The 20,910-nt window shown below is 35.9% G+C and overlaps 1 protein-coding gene across 4 annotated transcripts in view; it reads left to right on the top strand.

The window, feature by feature from the left end:
- Positions 1–5,829, top strand: part of BBS9 (Bardet-Biedl syndrome 9) — a 430,791-nt gene extending 424,962 nt beyond the window's left edge. For all 4 annotated transcript variants that reach the window (XM_055314823.1, XM_055314824.1, XM_055314825.1 and 1 more), the window contains 2 exons: positions 5,063–5,173; positions 5,414–5,829. In XM_055314823.1, coding sequence (XP_055170798.1) covers positions 5,063–5,173; positions 5,414–5,445 — 143 coding nt within the window. In that variant the 3' untranslated portion in view covers positions 5,446–5,829. The remainder of the gene's footprint in view (positions 1–5,062; positions 5,174–5,413) is intronic.
- Positions 5,830–20,910: the final 15,081 nt, after the last annotated feature.

Here is a 20,910-nt window from a genome sequence, read left to right on the forward strand (position 1 = left end):
TCTCCTCTTATAAAAGAGCACAGAAATAGAAGTGGATCACCATAGTTGTGGCAGCAGCAGGCATTGGAGAACCTGGACATCTTCCATGGTAGGGAAAGGGGGCTGTTCTGGATACCATGCGGGGAGCTGCCAACCAGATATTTGAATAGAACAGAGATAATATAAGTCGTGAGAAGCCCCTGTTGTTGCCAAAATGAGTTTGCTGGCTATCTGGATAATTAGGAGTTTGCTGAATTATTTCTAAACTCTAATTCTATAAATCATATTAATTAAGGTAGACCATATCTGTGTCACTTCTGTTCAGAGTGTGGCCAGAAGACTGGCATCTGCCTGTAGACTTTTTGTTAACTGAAATTGAGAGTAAGTGTATAGAAACTTGTAGCAATTGACAGAGTACTTTTACAAAGATTAAATCTACTAATAGGTGAAGGCTGGTATATTGTTCATTTCATTTTCCTAGTAATCCCTTTTATTGTTATTACATTTTAGTTTAGATAGATTAAAACTTTTAAAAACTGTTCTTTTTTAGAAGCATGGCTGGCATGCCTATAGCTCATATAGACTTGCTATGTGACCTTTGGCAAATGATGTAATCTCTAGGTTTACGTTTAATAATTGAGACTTTCTTTTCTTTTTCTTTTTTAAATGTTTTATTTATTTATTCATGAGAGACACAGACAGAGAGAGGCAGAGACACAGGCAGAGGGAGAAGCAGGCTCCATGCAGGGAGCCCAATGTGGGACTTGATCCCAGGACTCCAGGATCACGCCCTAGGCAGAAGGCAGGTGTTAAACCACTGAGCCACCCAGGGATCCCCCAAATGGAGACTTTCTAGCAGGACTGATACTTAGTCTTGCAAAGCTAAGTCAGGGATGCAATTTTTTTTTTCTTTGTGAGCAGGAAGGTGGGAAATTCAATCTCAGTTATTATTGCCCACCCTAGCTCTTCTCTCCATGGAACTCAGAAAATGAAGGCACAGTATTGTCAACAGCCTCCCTGCCTAAGCCCACAGCAGAAGCTTGGTGGACAAGGGAGTCCTTCTTGAGGTTGGGGCTCTTGATACCCAGCCTTCATTGTGCCCACACCTCCATCCCTTGATGTCTTGATGTCTTGCTCCCTTGAGGTGGCCCAGCTAATTCCCCTCTGAATTATGACTAGAGAAAATCTTTTCCCCAGATTTTCTTTCATATCTTCAGTGAGTTCAAGCTATGGAAAACTAAGGCTAGAAGAGAGAGTATTTTCAGGCTACTTTTGATTTGGCCCCAGTACAAATTTCTGAGGCAAGGAAGCACAAAATGGCCTGGAGGAATTTGGAGGAAGAGGAACAAGGGAGGGAAAGCTAAAGAGAAAACACAAATTAATAGCAATACTTTTATAATTGTAAAATGGGGCCAGTAAACCCTTCCCAATAGAATTGTCTGAGGATTGAGTAAGCTAATGTATTAAGAATTCAAAGCCAAGTGCCCAGCATGCACTAGGTCCATAGTACTATGATTTCTAGATCAGGAGCTTTCTGGCTCTCACTTGTTTTTGCCTGTTGGCTCTAATGTGTTGCACACACAATGTGTGTTTGGATGATTTCATCCAGCTGTGGTTTTTCTTCCCCTTATCCTTTGATGGTACAGGCTCTAAGCCAAAGGTACTTCATCTGGCGTCCGTGGAACCCAGGCTCCACTTCCATGGCTTCAGAAGGTCTCTGATGGTCTGGAAGTTTTATATTTTATTTGTATTTATTTTATATTTTATTTCTGTTATTTCACGGCTTACTCTGAAATTTTTAACAAACAAATATTTTTTTTCCTAGCAAAAATCTCATCCAATATATTCATTTGTCCTTTTTAGCAGATTCAAGTGCAGTAGTTGTGGGGTGAGAACTAACACATTTCCCTGGTGATATCCAGTGCTGCAGGTCCAATGATCGCACTTAAACTAGCAAGGCTACAGTGGCCTTCTGACTTTAAGGATGTATCTTTCATTGCCTATTAACTTCATCAAACTTGGTGTTTTCTTTTTTTCCAACATATCTGGTCATCAGAAGCAGCCACCCTATTCTGGAATGCTTACAATCCTAAATATTTCCACTCTACAGCTTTTCAATCTGCCAGTCTTGACCTCTACATGCACTTCATTCCAGTTAGTCATGGATGAAAGTTTACATAGTTACATAACAGGGTTATTCCCATCCTGTTTGCACCCAGCCACAGAACCCCTATTTCTTACACATGGTGGGCAATCTAACTTGATTCCAGATAGATTAGAACTTTTAAAAACTGTTCCTTTTGAGAAGCATGGCTGGCATGGGAAGAGCTGGGCTAACTTAAAAATTCCATTCCAAAAGGCCTGCTTTTGAGAACTACTTCCAATATCAATGGTTTTTGCAAAAAAGCAGAGCCTGAGGCAAGGATTAAAATGATGGTTTATTTGGAAAACTCAGGAAAGGGAGGATGAGGAAAAAGGCAAGGGAGTCAAGGAGATATATGATGTAATATAAAAGGGTGCATCCTGTGCTGGTGACCACTTCGCTCAGTGACCTGCTAAGAAAGCCAACTGGTACATCTACCCAGCACACAGCATTTTCCTGGTGGTTGACAAAAGAAAAATAATAATTCATAGTCCACCTAGGGGGAGGCAGGAGGGTAGTTCTCTGCCTAGCTTTTTTCCTATTGGTCAGGATGCCAGATCCCATACCATATTGTTTCTCCCAAACTAGGAAGGCAAAAATTCTGGGCATATAGTTGGTCAGTCTGGCTACATAGAGGCATCCCCGAAAAGGGGGGTAGGATTCCCGGGACAAGTGACTGGTTGGCTCTGCTGTGGGATTTGAGAGATTTGTTATCTCTCTATACTAAAGACAAGGCAAAAAAATTTTGTGCCAAGAAGAAAAGAGGAAATTACGTAAGTTGTTCATAGTCTGTAATGACAGATTTATCCTTTTATGTCCATGTGACTGAAGAACTAGGAAGTGCTTTTAAGTCTTTACCAATGTCTTGCCTCAGTATTGAGTCAGCTGGAATAAAAAAGATGGACAGCACTTAATTAGCAGAGATCTGCCTCTCTCCACAAATGTGGCAGACAGCACTCACTGATCACTGCACTCTTCCCATTTGTTGGCCGGGTGTGCTTCTTCCCCACTCCTGAAGTTTCCTTGTGTGTGAAGATAACTGCATGAGTACAACATTCCTGGCCTCGTCCTGCTCCTTCTCTCTTTCTGCCCCAGGGATGCTTTAATGTGTTTTATGAGGGTGCAATGAAAAACCAAGCCATTCTTGGTCTTTTTTTCTTGAGGTCAGGTTCTGTTCTGCAAGGAGTACGTCCCTTCTTTCTGTTCCTCTCTCTCATTAGTCTTACAGAAGCACTTCTCCTTCACCCCACATACCTTAATTTTTTTCTTAATTGGGGGAGGGGCCAGGAGAAGAAGAAGGGTGCTATTTCTTGGGCTTCTCCAGAGTCCCAGCACCGCAGAGCCTGCCCTGGCCTCACAATACTTTGAGCAGTGCTCGTGGCAGTCACTCAGTAGATCACCAGGTGGGATAAAACCTTCTGACACCCAAGACCTGCAGCCACAGTACCTCTTTGGCTAGTGCTGCAACTGAGCCATAAAATGAGTGGTTAGATAACATGGGCTTTAGGAGTTGTCAGGCTTGGGTGTAAATTCGGTATTACTCCTTACTCCTTAGGAGCTGTGTGACCTTGGCAAGTTGCTGCATCTCATGAGATCTGTTTTCTGATCTGTAAGATGAAAATAATAATAGCTATTTTATGGTTTCTAGGGTCTAAATAATATGGACAGAGTTTCTAGTATTTAGAAAGTACTCAGTAATGATAGTTATTGTTACCATGATCTACAGGCCTTGGAAAGAGAGTAAAAATAAGCCTGGTCCTCCTTCTGAATGGGTCCCCCCATTTTCAACTATAACCAGACAAGTTCCATTGCACTGATGGAGAATTCTAACATTTCCTGTTGGGGAACCTCTGAGGCTACCTCTAATTCTTATTTTATGAATGTGGAGATGCTTTTCTCTCAAGTTTCCCTTGGCATCAATTTCTTTTTTCAGAGTTGATGCAGAGGGATGAATGGTAAGGTGTATTCTCCTTCAGACTTGGGATCTTGCTACTTCCTTCTCATTTGACTGATGTGGTTTACAAATCAGTGCTACAATACCCTGTCTTTCCTCATAAACTCCCTCATGCATAAAGCCAAACTTGAGTACACAGGCTTTAGACTCCATGTGTGGAAAGCCTCAGACAAGGAAAAGAAAAAAAAATCACACTTCATTAATAAGAAGAATGGCTTTGGAAAAAAAAATATGTATAGTATACAGCATGTCAGTACATTTCCAGGAAATGATGGCAAATTATTCAAATCAAGTTACAGATACAGTCAGGAAATTCTCACATGAGTTTCCCTTACAAGATTTTGGTGAATAAAATCAAATGACTTATACCCAATATTTTAAAAGTATAGTAGTGCTGGCTCATCCTCAACTCACTGTAGAATTGACTTGGAATTGAAAGCTTCCACAATGTAGCTTATGGCTTTGCTGTTGAATTATGAAGTGTTTGCGTCTGTACTGTGAGATGCGAGATGTGGGGATAGAATGAAAGTCCAGGGAAATACTACTATAATCACCGTCTCAGGATACCAGCAGCCTTCCTCATTGCTCAAGAAAGGTTCCATTCCCTTGTGGTCAGGGTGTTTTGTTTTTTATAGTTTCTGATGCTTTGGTATTAGAGAGAGTTCCTGTTGGGGTGCCCTTATAATACATATATCACATATGTGATAGGCTTTGTCCTTTCTGACTTCGAAAAGGATAAGTTTAAAGACAACACCATTACTGCTCTTGCTAAGTGGTATAATATGTCTTTGGGGGCAATAACTCATTCCCATATTTTCACCAAAGACAGACATTTAAAATTATTCTTTTTGGTCTGCTCCTGAAGATTGTTGTCACATCATTTGTTATCTTTATGATTGGTATGTTTTTAAACTGTGGTTGCCGTGTGGAGAGGCAGATTTTCCTATACACTGCTTAAAATATTGTATGTATTTTTTTCCAACTAGGTGGCTGTACTACCATCCCAGAATCAGACTTAGAGGAAAGATCAATCGAGCAAGACTCCACTGAATTGTTTACCAACCACAAACACCTCAATTTAGAAACACCTCTGCCTGGTAAGAAATTGGGTGGCCTTCACCAATGATATGTCAGGGACAGTGGCACTCTGGTCAGTTCTTGTCATACCAGAGAACATTTTGCAAAGGTGCTTGTTTTCCAACCTCTTCATCCTTCCCCTCATTATTAGTGCAGATGAATTTGATCATTTGTATCTTCCTTTAAATATTGAAATATTTTCTCTCTCTCTCTCTCTCTCTCTCTCTCACTCTCATTCTTGCTCTCTTTCTTTTTTCCAGAAGTTTTACCCCTTCAAGGAGTCTCGGAATAGTTCAAGTAGAGTTGTCTGGAAGAGAGGAAGATGGCCTTCCCAAAGCTGATCCTGTGTGAGCCTCATGCCAAGTGCAGATGTAGGACGGGCCCAGGTGCTTCTCCATCTCACCTGCTTGGAGATGATAGACATGGGGATTGTTATTTTTTATTTTTATTTTTTTTTTTTGCTAGGAGAACTTGTAATACCATAGGCAGGTCAGGAAAAGATATTGCTGCTTTTTGGTCTTCTGTATGTTTATAGCCATTGGATATAGTGAAAGGACATCTTTTGGGGACAGATTTTATAATGCAGAGACCTAGATCCAAAGTAATTTGATACCCCCTTTTTTTTTCACAGAAATCTTATATAGTAAATGTATCAAATTTAATAAAGCATCTTATTGTCCAACAATATCTTGGATTTGATGTATAATTAGAGGTTGGTTTCTCTACATTATTTCTTCAAAGGAAAAAAGCTGAAAGAATTAAAAACTTTGCTATTCCATGGTAAGACTTGAATGTAATTGTTTTATAAATAAACCATAGAATTTTCATGTGATCCATTTTTTAGCCTAAAAATGGAAAAAGGTAAGTTTTTAGTATTGTATGAAAATGTTAAAATATTTTTAGGGAACATAGTATATTAACATCCCCTTTAGATTACCCTGTGGTGACACCTTTTAAAAATTCACTTCATATGAAAAAAAAATTCACTTCATAAAAGGATTCACACATTAGAATTAAAATGTGAGCTTTTTATATGCAAGAAATAAAAGAGACTTTGCCAATTTCAAGGTAAAATTGCAGTTTCAAGACTGATTTAAACAAATCAAAAATATATCTGTGCCAGTTTTGGAGTGCTTATCAGCCAGTATAAAGGGAGATATGATTCATGGTTTCTCTATATGTGAAATGACAAAAACCTGTGGAAGATGTATTATTTATTATTTCTAGTGTTCTTTTTTAGGATATGCAGCAGAAGATATAATATTTTTAATTGTCAAGCATGGGAGTGGACAACATCTAGCCTTTGGATCAGAACCAACTGTTAGGTTAATTTTACCCAGCCTGTAGGGACCAGTAAAAGATGTCATGGCTCCATGTATGACTATAGTTGCAAAAATGCAGCACTTCTAATCACCTTTATTAAGAAGGGTTCAGCTTCATTTAAGAAAGGTTACAAGAGAAGTATATTACTTCTTAAAAAGGTGTTTCTGTGTTATGTCTCTCTCTCTCTCTCTCTCTCTTTTTTTCTTTTGGATATTTGCTTCCTGTGGTTGTTTTTTGTGCTATGCATATGTTCATGTGCTAATCTTTGTTCTCTTTCCTCTTTTTTTTTTTTGAGTCATGCTCTGTTTGTGTCCTTATAACTGTCTTCCTTTAACTCTTTTTGTTTCTTGTGTTTCTATGTTCATCTGCCTTGATCAATTTTTCTCTCCCCTCACTTATTCCTCCCAATTCTTTCCCTTCACCTTTTGATACTTTCCCTTTATTTTCTGTGATATAAAACCAGGGTATATTGTTTGATTTGTAACAGTTACTTTAGACATACAGGAGTGGAGTGATTTCTCTCCCTATCAAATCCCTCTTCCATTGAGTTCCAATCCTCCATGATTGCTCTGTTCTGTGAGAAAGTGACTATCAGTATAAATTCAAAAGACTTCCTATCTCCAGTTTGGAAATTTAAGGTGACTTTTGTTGCTATAATTGCATGTCATACAGAGAGTTTTTATGTTAAGAAGTTAAGCATATTTACAAAATGTTTTCCTGGAAATATCAGAAAGGGAGACAGAACATAAAGACTCCTAACTCTGGGAAACGAACTAGGGGTGGTGGAAGGGGAGGAGGGTGGGGGGTGGGGGTGAATGGGTGACGGGCACTGAGGGGGGCACTTGACAGGATGAGCACTGGGTGTTATTCTGAATGTTGGCAAATTGAACACCAATAAAAAATAAATTTATTATTAAAAAAATAAAAAATAAAAATAAATAAAATAAAATGTTTTCCTGGAAATCATTATCAGTATTGGCACAACTACTTGACCAAATGATTTTATTTTTTTTTATTTGAATCACTAGTACAGAATTGTATATACATATATCATGCATATATTTTTTTAAAAATCTAATTATCATTTCTGAAATAAAATAATTTGATTCATGAATTAAAGGTATCTTTTGATAAAAAATTTCCTAAATTTAAGTATGTAACTGTTTTTTGACCCTTGATTTTAGTATAATTTTAAAACATACATAAAATATTTCTACTAATAGCCAAGAATTATGTTATCCTTCGAAGTGGCTATTTAAAAATCGAGACCCAAATAATTGTTAACTTTTCTCATTATTTTGGCACTAGTATTTCAGTCTTTAGTAACAATTGTCCAATTTCTCTGTCTCTGTCTCTCTCTCGTGTGTATGTGTGTGTGTGTGTGTACACGTGGTCTTGAAATCTTAGAGTAACTCATAATAAGATGATCCAGGTTTCTGATTAGCCAGATAATTTATACCAAATATATCAGAATAGGTACTAATGAAACAGCAAACATTTAATAGCTTTTTACTATGTGCTAGGTTCTTTATATGCACGATTTCATTCACTCCTTACAACATTACTGAGATGTAGATAATGCTATCTCTATTTTGCAAATAAGAATACTGAGGTTTATAGAGGCCACATAGCTCATTCAATATCCCATAGTTAGTGTATAGCGGTACTGGGATTTTAATCCAAGCTGATTCCAAAAGCCCAAATACACACTCAAAATGTAGAGATTGTTGATAAGACTACAATAAAACACATTTTAAACCTGAAGGTTTTTAGTCCAAGATAGCTATTTTTTTTTAATTTCTAGTGTAGTTGTACATTTTAAGATATATGTATTTGCTATTTATATTTCTCTGGTGAATCGCCTGTTTGTGTTCTTTCTTTTTGGGGAGGTTGCTGATGGTGATAATAATCTCCCTGCTGGAGAAATTTTATAAAATATATATTATTATAATATATAACTTATATTAAATAATATATATTATATATAATATATAATGTATATAATACATAATTTATATTAAATTATTTATATAAAATAATCTCATAGCCTTTTGAAATCGTACTAATCTTCAGTTGATCGGGTATGATATCGACATTGTTCTCAGGTTTTCACTTGTCTTCTAATTTTGTTTCTGGGTTTTTTTTTTTTTAAAGAAAATGTTCTAAATTTTAAGTAGCCACATCTATTAACCCCTTTATTTGTGGTTGCTGCTTAGTGTCCAGCCTGGGTAGTCTAATACTGTCTCGTACCTCTTCTCTGTACCAGTCTGAGGTCTTGTACAGGCTGTTGTCTTGTGTGCTGTGGCAAGAGTCAATCATATCCTCCATGCTAGTGCACTAGATTTTATAAGCCACAGAGCTATGTTCTCTTCTGCTCTCATATCTCACAGAGTTTTACATGAAATGCCTCCTGGGTTTTACCTAGCTCCTCCACTCTGGGGAGAATGGCCCAGGTAATAGACCCGACAGTTTTCAAAATCCTCTCTCTGATGCTTGGCCCCTCCTGTGGGCTCTCCTTTAAGATGATTAGCTTTCCCCAGAGATTCTTTAGCAGTCTTGTAATTAGCCTTGCCCACTCCCACACCAGTTGTTCAGACATGACCAGACATGTTCCATCCCATGTGAGCACAAGTTGGGCTCACATTGGGTGTGTTATGCCCACTTAAATCTATGTACGGAGGCAAGAGAAGCAAATCAGTTATGGAGTCTATGCCTCCATCCCCCATTCTCTAAGCTTTTTGGTTCCCTAGCCTCACAAGGGGCTGGTTTGGTGTTTTCTTAGGTGAAGTATACCTGGAACCACAGAGGCTCCCTCAAGTTGAGGAACATCAGATTGTGTTATGGTGTTATTGTAATTACATTAAAAAATTATTCTTCTCTGGATTAAAAGTAGTTAGGCAAAGAGACCTCTTTTTTTTTTAATAGCTACCTCTGACTAGTCCATAGTCTGTGTCACAGTGTACACAATTCCCTATCACATAAAAATGTAGATGAAGATGGGCAAGAAAATGAAAATAAAATACATGTGAGGAGTGCTTAAGCTCCTTAAAAAACATTATATAAATACAGGATTGATAGTGGTCATCTGCCATGGCACCAGTGACCTTTCTGTGAGCCAACAGGTGCTATCCATGGCTTCTTGTTTGGAGATTAAGGATGTGTCCATAATAGTCAGAGAACTGATGAGGGGCAGACTGATGGGAGGCACCCAAACTGTGGTTTTCAGCCTTGGTTGTACCTTATGATCATTAATTTTCCTCCCTTATCTGTATTTTCAGAGTATTCTTTAATGAACGTGGATTGCTTTTGTAATAAGAGAACACATCCCATCTTTGTGTGTATCATTCAGGGTGTCAGTGCTAATGATATAAATAATAAATAGTAATATACTCTTGTCATTTAGCATTTGGTATAGTAAAAGCAGCAGTTTTAGAGAAACTGCTTGGACATTGTGCTCCAATAATTCTGAAAAGTCCAGAGTAAACATGTTATTATCAAAATAACATGATTATTATAATTTATAGCAGCAACATGAGCATAAAATTATATTGAAAATTATAGTTTTTATGTCCTTAACAACTTCTAATGCAAAAAGCAAACATTTCAATTAAATATAAAAGTATTAGAGAGATTTCTGAAAGTAATACATAAGACTCAATACACAATTTAGATTGTGTCAGATGCTGGCCTTTTTATAGCCTTTTTGTTTATGCAGTGTTGAATTAGCTGGTGTTATTTTTCTGTTTTTATGGCTGAATTATGGAAGCTATGTGACATCCCATGTGTTAAGGGTTTTGTTGAATTGGACTTTAAAAGGTATAACTTACAGTGCAACACACACAATTGCCAAGACCTAATCAGAGTAAGATGCCTGTTAGAGTGATCACCTCCCCCAGTGCTTCATCTGTATGCCAGAGAGAGGGTCCCTGTTGTGGCCGATGTGGGAAAAACGTTGCAAAGCCCCTCATTCTCAGGTTTGCTTTTGTTTCATTTTAATTATATTCAACCCAGACCCCAATTCTTCCTCCAAGGCTTAGTCTGAATAAATTTATCTCCTCATCTGGATACTAAGGACTGCATTTGAGGCCCTCTTGGAACAAGTGGGAAAGACTTTATAGATTGTGCTTTTAGTCCCACTTTCTGGCTCCTTATTACATTCTTCTCTTTTTTTTCTTGCTCCACTTTTCACTGTATTCTCTCTTGTTGAATTGACAAGTTCTCGTAAGCACCTTAAAACATTTCCGTAACAGGTAGGAGTGAATAAATCAATATTGGCACATCTTGAGATTTTTCTAATCACTGTTGTTGGTGATCATGTTTCCCTCTTGAAAAGTCCTGAAATCCTTGCCTCTCTTAAAACACTATCACTGGGACGCCTGCATGGTTCAGTGGTTGAGCGCCTGCCTTCAGTTTAGGGTGTGATCCTGGAGTCCCAGGATCAAGCCCCACATCAGGCTCCCCGTGAGGAGCTAGCTTCTCCCTCTGCCTATGTCTCTGCCTCTCTCTCCCTGTGTCTCTCATGAATAAATAAATAAAGTCTTAAAAAAAAAAAAAAGAACCCACTATCACTCACTCTGTTTCAGAAGTCAGATTTTCCTTTCCTGCTGGGGTGGATTTGCAAACTTCTTGAACACAATTGTTCTTGGATTCTTTCTACTGTTTAGTAAATTTTTGCTGTATTAGTAAATCAGTCTCTTAAAAGAAGTCAGCAAGTCATAGAGAAATGGAGAAATCTGTGATCTTATTTTCCTAATTTATTTTTGCAGATTATGCTAAAAAGAGGCTAATAAGACTCTCCTCCTATATTTACTTAAATTTGGCTTTAAAGAGAGGTATGGGGCAGCCCAGGTGGCTCAGCGGTTTAACACCGCCTTTAGCCCAGGGTGTGATCCTGGAGACCTGGGATGGAGTCCCCTGTTGGGCTCCCTGCATGGAGCCTGTTTCTCCCTCCGCCTGTGTCTCTCTGCCTCTCTCTTTCTCTGTGTCTCTCATGAATAAATAAAATCTTTAAAAAAAAAAGAGAGAGGTATGATTCTTAAAAATTCAATACTTTCATGACTTTTTTTTCATGAGTGACATTGATTGAACACAGCATTCAGGTTTTGTGAGTATCTGAAATGTATATAATTTTGGAGCACCTTTAAAGGAAAAGAATAATTCTAATACAATATTAGATACTAAAGTATATGTTTATTTAGAATAAAAAATAACCAATCACACATTTGTAAGAAGTTGACAATTGACACAAATATCACAAAGTCTATAAAAATAATATATTTGTATTAACTGCTTCACATATAGCTTTTTAACACTTCTACATAGTTTTAGTGGCATATTCTTTATTCACTTCTTCAATTATCTATAGTTTTATAATTTTATTTTCTATAGAGTGAATTAAAAGATAATTTTCCTCTGGCATAGTTGATAAACATTTAAAAATTACTGATAATTTAAAAGTTTTTTCTGCTCTATAACTTATTAGTAATGTATAAGTTTTCAGGATTATTAATATATCTAGGAAAATCTTTATCAAGTTTTTTTTCATACCTACAATGTATGATTTCAGGGTATTTCAAGTTTTATTGTTCATTGATAAATTTTAAATAGCCATTAAATTGATAACTCTTCTTAACCAATTTGTCATCATGTCCTCATTGAAGTTATCTTCATAGCCACCAGAATTTTATGTCAAAGCAGCCACATATTAAATATTTTTCCATTATCTTCATATGATTCACTCTTCTTCATTAGCTAGGTTGTTAAGCAATTCAAGAGTCTATTTATTCCATTTAAAATTTATCATCCCATCTTAATGAATTAATCTTGGTATCATTTGAAAATGTTTTTGTTACAGTCTTCTTGTTTATGTCAAAATAATTTTTATATGGGAGTTGTATAACAAAAAATATTATTGTGTGAGGGGTCTGTAATTCTATACTATGAATTATCAACTATCCCTGATAGGCAAGAACTTCCACTTTCACTTGGTATCCCTGAAGTGGGAATCTACTTACACTTATAGATGTCTGTTGTTCAAAATATCAGATTTCATATGATTCAAGCCATAATTAATCTTCACCAGACTTAGATTTCTGGTGCTATTTCTCATCTAGTGTTGCAGTCTTTTGCTCTGTACCTTCCTCTCATGACACTTTGTAAGGAGGAGCAATGGGCAGTAGTGGAGTTCCTAGAATCCATTCCTCCAGCAGAACAGCTAGCAATAATTTAACCATATTCAGAGTTGACTGCAAGACACGTAACTATATCTCATTAGCCCAAGTTGATTGTCTCCCCAACTCAATTTCCCTTAGCCAGATCCCCAAGTCCACAGCTGTTCCAATGCCCAGTAATAGGGGGAGAGATGGCAGTCTTTACTGATGATGATTAAAATGGTGTTTGCAGATTTCACAAAAGCATATGACCATGTATCTTTCCTAGATAAGGAAAGTGCCCTGAAGTTTAAGCCTCATTAATGTCACAGTAAATCCACCTCTATTACAAAGTATGCTTTGAAGAGTTTATGTGGATTTTTCCCCATAAAATATAACTGCAAAAAATGTCTGAGACGAGAGTATGCTTGTGGGAGTGGCAGATTTTGTAAGGATGTATTAAAACTTCCTTTAAGTACATTCTTCAAATGTGCCTAGCTTTGGGCTCAACTCTAAGTATACTTCCACTTTTCATTTTTTGGTAATTAGTTTTTCCCTTAAAGGTATCAATAAGTTATATGGACTAGCAGAGCTATTTTCTGGTCCATGGCCTTGATTCTGTAGAGAGAGCTTTCACCTTATATATTCAGAGATAGTTCTGCTGACCCTTACCTCTTAGCAACTACTCCAAGAGAAACCCCCAAAGGAATTAAATCAGTTCTCCATCTCAGCTGGTTGAAGGATATATGTTAGATAAAAAGCACAAAGCAGGCTATCAAATTTAAGAGGGCTACAGCCCCTTTATTGGCTCTAGGATCATCAAATTGGTGAGAGTGAAGAGGTTTAAAGTGCTATTAATTTAAATTCTGTTTAACTGGCCACAATAATCAATGTTTTTTTCCATCTGGTACCAGTTCCAGAGAGAGGAGCTCATGGTATCACTTATAAACTCTCATTTCTATGTGCCAGGCATTCCATAAAAACATTAAGATCGTCTGAATATAGGAAACAATCGGAACTGAGTGCTTTTATGTAAACAAAAAGTGTAGAAACTTTATCTTCTCACATAAGACAGAGTACTAATTAATCCCAGATTCCAGTCACTTGCCATTTAATGAAGCTTAGGTCTGTAATATTCACCCAGTCTTTTCATGTTATTTTCTTGCATTTAGATGAACTTTTATTTATTTGAGTATGAAAATTAAGAAATCTCCTTAGGTCTCTAGTCTTAAGTACGGAAACCAAAGCTTTTATTTTACCAAGTCTTTTGGGATAAAACTAAGGAGCTATTCATTCCTTGGGGAAAAGGATGGTGTATAATCCTCATCTTTCACACTCAGCAGCTCACAGAAATGAAAAAAAAAACTGCAATTAACAAGTAATTCTGCAGGAAAACATTAAACATTCCCCAGACTTTAATCACACATAGGATGGATAGAGAATAAGAGTTGGGATTTTTCAACTTTTCCCAAAGTGTCAATAACAAATCATAAAACACATACACGCGTGCGTGCGTGTGCATGCGCGCACACACACACACTTCACTCTGTTTCTGAAATCAATGCCATCTGGATCTGGTCCTCTCTTTCCATCCCAGTAACAGTGATGTACTTTTCTCCAGGCTGGCCTCCAATTTCATCACCTCCTCTGATGCCTGGCTGCCTTTGTTCTTCATTTAAGTCCCTCCCATCATTCACATGTATATAATTGATCCCCATGATGGCATTAGTTCATGTAATCTCTCTTAATCTTTTTGCAGTCTGTGGTGCTGGATCCACTGGACATACACATACCCCCCCCCCAAAAAAATGAATCTAGACAAAGACCTGACAAACGTGACAAAAATTAACTCAAAATGGCCCATTGATCTAAATATAAAACACAAAACCGTAAAACTCCTAGAAGATAACATATGAGAAAAATCTAGGTTGTCTTAGGTATGGCGATGGCTTTTTAGATATAAAACTAAAGATATGATCCATGAAAGAGGAAATTGATAAGCTGGATTTAATTGAAATTAAAAGCTTATGCTCTGTGAAGGACGCAGTCAAGAGAATGAGAAGCCACAGAACTGTCTTCACAGTTAAAGAACTGTTGCCCAAAATATATGAAGAACTCTTAAAAATAAGAAAGAAGAAAAAAAAACCACCCTGATTTTTTTTAAAAATTGGCGTAAATCCTCAACAGACATGTAACCAAAGAAGATACACAAATGGCAGATAAGCATATAAAAATATACTCAACATACATCACTATGGAATTGCAAATTAAAACAACAATGAGATACTATGACACTTCTATTGGAGTGGCCAAAACCACAGTACTAACAATACCAAGTGCTGGTAAGAATGTGGAGAAACAGAAAAAATAATTCATTGTTTGTGGGAATGCAATGTGGTACAGCCACTTTGGAAGACAGTTTGGAAGTTTCTTTAAAAACCTAAACCATAACATAGAGTTCAACAATTGTGCTTCTTGATATCTACCCAAATATGTTGAAAATTCATACTCACACAAACAACCTGAGTATAAATGTTTATAGCAGCTTTATTCATAATTGCCCCAAAATGGAAGCAACCAAGATGTCCTTCAGTAAGTTAACAGATGAATATACTATGGTACATCTAGACAATGGAATAGTATTCAATCAAGCCATGAAAAGACTGTAGGGATCCTATGTGGCAAAGGCTGTGAGTGTCTGTGGTGTTGGCAAAGTCTGCTGGGGTCCTCTTGTTCTCCACTTCTTCCATGAAGGGAAGTTGTCTAGTGGGTCCCTCTTGGCATCAATCTCTGCTGCCCTCAGGGATGGGGAAAGCAGATAAATGTTTCCTACAATTTTGTATGCAGCCATCCCTAGTTATTGTGCTGCACTGGGTTATGGCAGCTTCTTATACCGTGGAGCTTTCCCAGAGCTATTTTCATTCATGAGTAGTTGTTAAAATGTTTCTATGGAGGGGATGAGGGTTGGGACCTCCTGATCTGCCATCACTCTTAAGAAACCACTCCTTCAATTTCTTACAGGAGGTACTAGTCAGTAGTAGAAAAAGAAAATGATTTAAAGAGATATGCATTGGAAAGGAAGGTACAAAACTGTTATTATTTGTACATATTATTATTGTCTATATAGAAATCTCCCCATCCATATTACAGATGAATTACAAATAAATTATTTTAATTGTTAAGAGTAAGTTTGTTGGTCATCAAACCAATATGTAAAAGTGAATTTTATGTCTCTTCAGTAGCAGTTGGAAGTTAGAAAATGAAATTTTAACAATAAGGACAGAATTTTAAATGACAATAAAAATATACATAGGGAAAAAATGTCACAGAAGATATATAAGCCTTTTATGTAGGAATTCATAGAACTTAGGAGCACCTGGGTGGCTCAGTCAGTTGAGTGTCTGGCTCTTGGTTTCAGCTCAGGTCATGATCTCATGGGTTGTGGGATCAAGTCCCACACTGGGCTCCACACTCAGTGGTGGGGTCTGCTTGGAGGTTCTCTCCCTCTGTCCCTCTGCCCACTCTTGCTATCTCTCTCTCTCTCTCTTTCTCTCTAAAATAGATAAGTGAATCTTTAAAAAGTTCTTAAAACTTAAATTAGTGGGGAAAGAGAACATACTCTAAGAAAAGTAGAAATGCTAATGATTTATAGACGTTTAGTGCTATTCTAAAAAGAAAAAAAATCCCAGCAGGACTTTTTATGGACCTTGACAATCTAATTTATCCCAATACAGTCACTACTGAAGAATTTGCTCCACCAAATGTCAAACCTAATTAAAACTTAAGGCAATGTGTGGTTAATACAGGGATATACTAATAGGCCAATGTAACATAATAGTGTGTCCAGAAACAGATATGTCCAAATGTGACAGATAATATTGCCTAACAATAGGTGAAGAATGGACTTTTCAGTAAATGCTGTTGAAGCAATTGTATAACCATATTGGGAACAAATGAAATTACTGAAGTACTACTCACATTTTAACATACAGAATAGTCAATTTCAGTTGGATTAATTTCTTCACTAAATGTGAAAGAAAAAACTATAAGTATGCTAAATACTTTCACTAAATGTGAAAGAAAAAACTATAAGTATGCTAAAAAAAAAACATGTAGCAGAATGTTTTTATGATCCCAGGGTAGTGAGAGATTTCTTAATAAATCAAAGTCATAAAAGAAACTATTGTTGAATTGCTTTAAAATTAAGAATTTATTGTCATCAAAAGACACCATAAAGAAAATGAAAATCATCTCACAGAGTGGGAGAAAATACTTCCAATGCATATAACCAGCAAAGGATTAGTATCCAGAAAGTATGAGGATCCCCCCTAACAAATGAATAAGAAAAAGACATCTTAATAGAAACATAAACAAGAACATGAAAGATGTTTTGCAGAAGGGAAATGATTAATATGCTAAAAATGAAATTTTAAAAGCATAATCTCAGTAATCAAGGAATGAAAATTAAGCCACAATATGATTTTGCAATGGAATGTCATCTTTTCTAGAGAAAAATGAAAAGTCTACAAATAGTGATGGTTGGAAAGGATATGGAATAGTAAACACCCACATCTGTTGGAGGTAGGAGTATCAGTTGGCTCAGGCCAAGACTTTGGCATTTTTTTATCAAAGTTGGATGTGCACATAATCTATAACCAGGAATTACATTTCTAGATGTGTACCCTAGAGGATTCTTGCACTGATGCCTAAGAAAAATCTATAAGAATGCTCACAGAAGCATTATTCATAAGAAAAACCCCCCAAACCATCCAAATATTTACCAACAGAATTGATCAATTTTAATATGTTCTTTTGATGAATTAATTAATACACAGAAAAGTTAAAGCTACATGGATGAATCTCAAAAATATTACTTTTTAGCAATAGAAGCAAATCATAGAATGCATACATGAATGATTCTGTTTATGAAAAGTTCAAAATCAGACAATGCACAACAACATACTGTTTTAGGATATATACCTAGGTGACAAACTATAAGACAAATTATTTTAGAATTGAAGTTGCCTTTTGGAGATGGAGGAAGGAGAAAATACCACAGAGGAGGAGTATCAGAAGGCCTGTTTTATTTCTTGAGCTGGTTAGTGAGCATATCTTTTATTCATTTGATTATTTTAAAACCCCCATATTTATGGGTTTTATATACTCTTTTGGTTTTATAATTTATGTCACCATATAAAAAATCTGAAAACAAAAACCTCATGTACCTTATCTTTCTCAAGATTCTGATAAATTTCAGCCCTTGAGAGATGTACCCCAATTTGCAAATCTTAGTATAGCCTTGCCAAAAGATATTTTTGGTTAAATTTTACTTTCCTTGGTTTAAGAAAACAATGAGTATTTTTGTTCTTTGAATGTAAAATTATATGTTATACTATACTAAATATGCCTTATCTAATTATGTATACCTATCCTCTAATTAGATTTTGATTTCTTCTCCCACCAACTACCTCCCTCACATCCATCCTCAACCCTTGAGAATCACCATACAGTAGCCACATTTGTAGCCAAGGATTAATAGTGGACAAAAATTTTTGCAAATTTTAACTTTCTGATCTAACAGTCCCATCTGTATCTCCTCATCCTATAAACATTCTGTTTGGCAGTACTGTTGAAACCTAGTTCTCCTCCTTCATTTTCTAATTAACTTGCAATGTGTTTTCTCTAAATTCACAAAGTGAGGTTGGCTTTGAGTAATTTGCCTCACCAGGTGGTATTTCTCATATTCCAGATGTTAATATAGGTCTTAACCCTTGATCACCTATAAGAGTAACAGCAACACAATAGTACTCATGACATCTACCAAATGTGTTGCAGAATATAGTTGGTAAAGGATAATTATAGACAGAGTAAACATGACTGATTATCCAAGCACTTTTGGGAGTGAAAGGGAGCACCATTAACAATTACTCTTGGACAATAGGCATAAGTTGAAATAGTTCTAAACAAATTAGGATGTAGAGTCATCCTGATTATAGAGGAATCTAGTTCAATGAGTGCCCAGATGAGGACACATCTGGTTTGGTACAGATCCCGTTTGAACAATTAAAACATCATAAACAGAAACTATCCTGGGTTTAAAAAATGTGCCCTGCCATAATTGTATTTCTTAACTAGCACTGTTGACAGATATGTCGCTAGGCTTCATTGACACCAATAATGAGATGCTTATTTATCAAGAGAGGATTCTCTCAGCAATCCATGCAAAGTAACAAGTGTCCAACTAATCTATTAGGGAAATATGGCTTTGTATTTTTTTGGTCATTTTTAAATGGTTGATTATTATCTAAAGCAGCACAAACATACTAACTTGGTTCCTAATCTATATGAGCTTAACGTATAGACAAATGGCTTAGATATAAAATGAGAAGAATAAAAATTCTTTCTGGAGATGATATGAAAAGTATTTATGCAGGTTTATAAATAAAAATAAAACAATAAGAATGAGCTTATATTGAATTTGTACTGTGTACCGGACACTGAGTTCTATTCCTATAGTATGTAATCTTTTTTACAGCCATATTAAGAAGTTGTTATTTCTATTGTTCAGGTGAGGAAACTTTTACGTATTTGCCCAAAGTTACGTAAATGGTAGAATTAAGGTTATAAATTCAGGTCTGTCTGACTAAAAAGCCTGTCTACTATCTATTATGCCTACTGAGTCTCTGAGTTTTTCCCCCCTTATTTATATTGCCAATGTATCACTACTAATACAGAAGCTAGTCTCCCTTTGGACATTCATAAGGCAGTTCTTCCAGTTCCACTATACAACTACTATTGAAATGATCAGTTGACTTTAGGAAACATTTTTTTCACCATGGTTTGGAATGACTTTTATATGTGTCACCAATGGCACCTAAAAATCAAATGAGAAGATAAAGGGAAAATATTTTTAAAAATCAAATGGAACTTCTAGAGAAAAATATGAGATAGATAGAAAAATATGAGAAAATACACCGGATAGGCTTAACAGCAAATTAGACACTGCAAAGAAAAAGATGAATGAACTTGAAGACATAGTAATAGATGCTACCCAAACCAAAGTTCAGAAGGAAAAAAATTCTGAAAATAAAATAAATAGACCATGATCTGTGAGAAAATAATCAAGGACTTTTAAAAATACATATAACTTGCATTCCTGGTAGTTGGTGGGCACAGAGGAAGAAAATAAAAAGATGTAAAGACATAATGGGTAAAAATTTTCCAAGTTTGATGAAAACTGTAAACCTGCTAATCTAAGAAGCTCAATAAATGCCAAACAAAATATAAAGAAGATTATACCAAGGCATGTGATAATCAGTTTGCTGAAAACCAGTGATAAAGAGGGAATTTTAAAAGTAGCCAGTGAAAAAGACACATTTCATATAGGAAAATAGAGACAAGACAACTGCTAACTTCTCTGAGGAAACAATGCAAACTAGAAGGCAATGGAATGTCATCTTTAATATCCCCAAAGAATAAATCAGCTAAGAATTCTATATTCAGTAAAAATGTCCTTCAAAAACAAAGACAAAATTATTTTCCTACCAACGTACCAGGAGAGTTCATAGTTCATTGTCAACAGATCTACATTACAATAAATATTTTGTAAGTTCTTCAGGCTGAAGGAAAATAATTCCAGTTGGAAACTCAGATCTATGCAAAGGAATCAAGAGTGCCAAAAATAATAAACATGCAGGTAACTATAAATATATATATATAACTTTTCCCTCAATTTTTTTCATTTAAAAGAAAATCAGATATAGCAAAAATAACAACACATTTTAGTATTTACTATCCAGATGGAAACTCAGATCTCTATAAAGGAATGAAGAGTGCCAGAAATAGTAAACATGCAGGTAAATATATAAAACTTGTTCCTTATTTTATTCATTTAAAATAAAATTGGGTGTTTGTAGCAAAAATAACATATTTCAATATTTATTACATGTGTAGATAGAGGGAGAATTGAAAGTATACTGTTGTAAGCTTCTTACATTACACATAAAGTGATGTATTTGAAGGTAGGCTGTGGTATGTTTAAGATGTGTAGTAAGTCCCATAGCAAGCACTAAAACAAACAAATAGGTATAAAATGCAATATGGGACATAAAATAGAATACTAAGAAATACTCAACTAACCTAAAAGAGAAAGAATCAAAATTTAGGAAAAATAGAACACAAGTAGCAAGATGGTAGACTCACATCCAATCATACTGATAATTGCATTTAATGTGACTGTTTTTAGACTGAATAAAAAAGCAAGATCTAAATAAATGCAGTCTACA

The sequence above is a fragment of the Nyctereutes procyonoides genome, unplaced genomic scaffold, assembly GCF_905146905.1.
Source record: "Nyctereutes procyonoides isolate TBG_1078 unplaced genomic scaffold, NYPRO_anot_genome, whole genome shotgun sequence".
Lineage (NCBI taxonomy): Eukaryota > Metazoa > Chordata > Mammalia > Carnivora > Canidae > Nyctereutes > Nyctereutes procyonoides.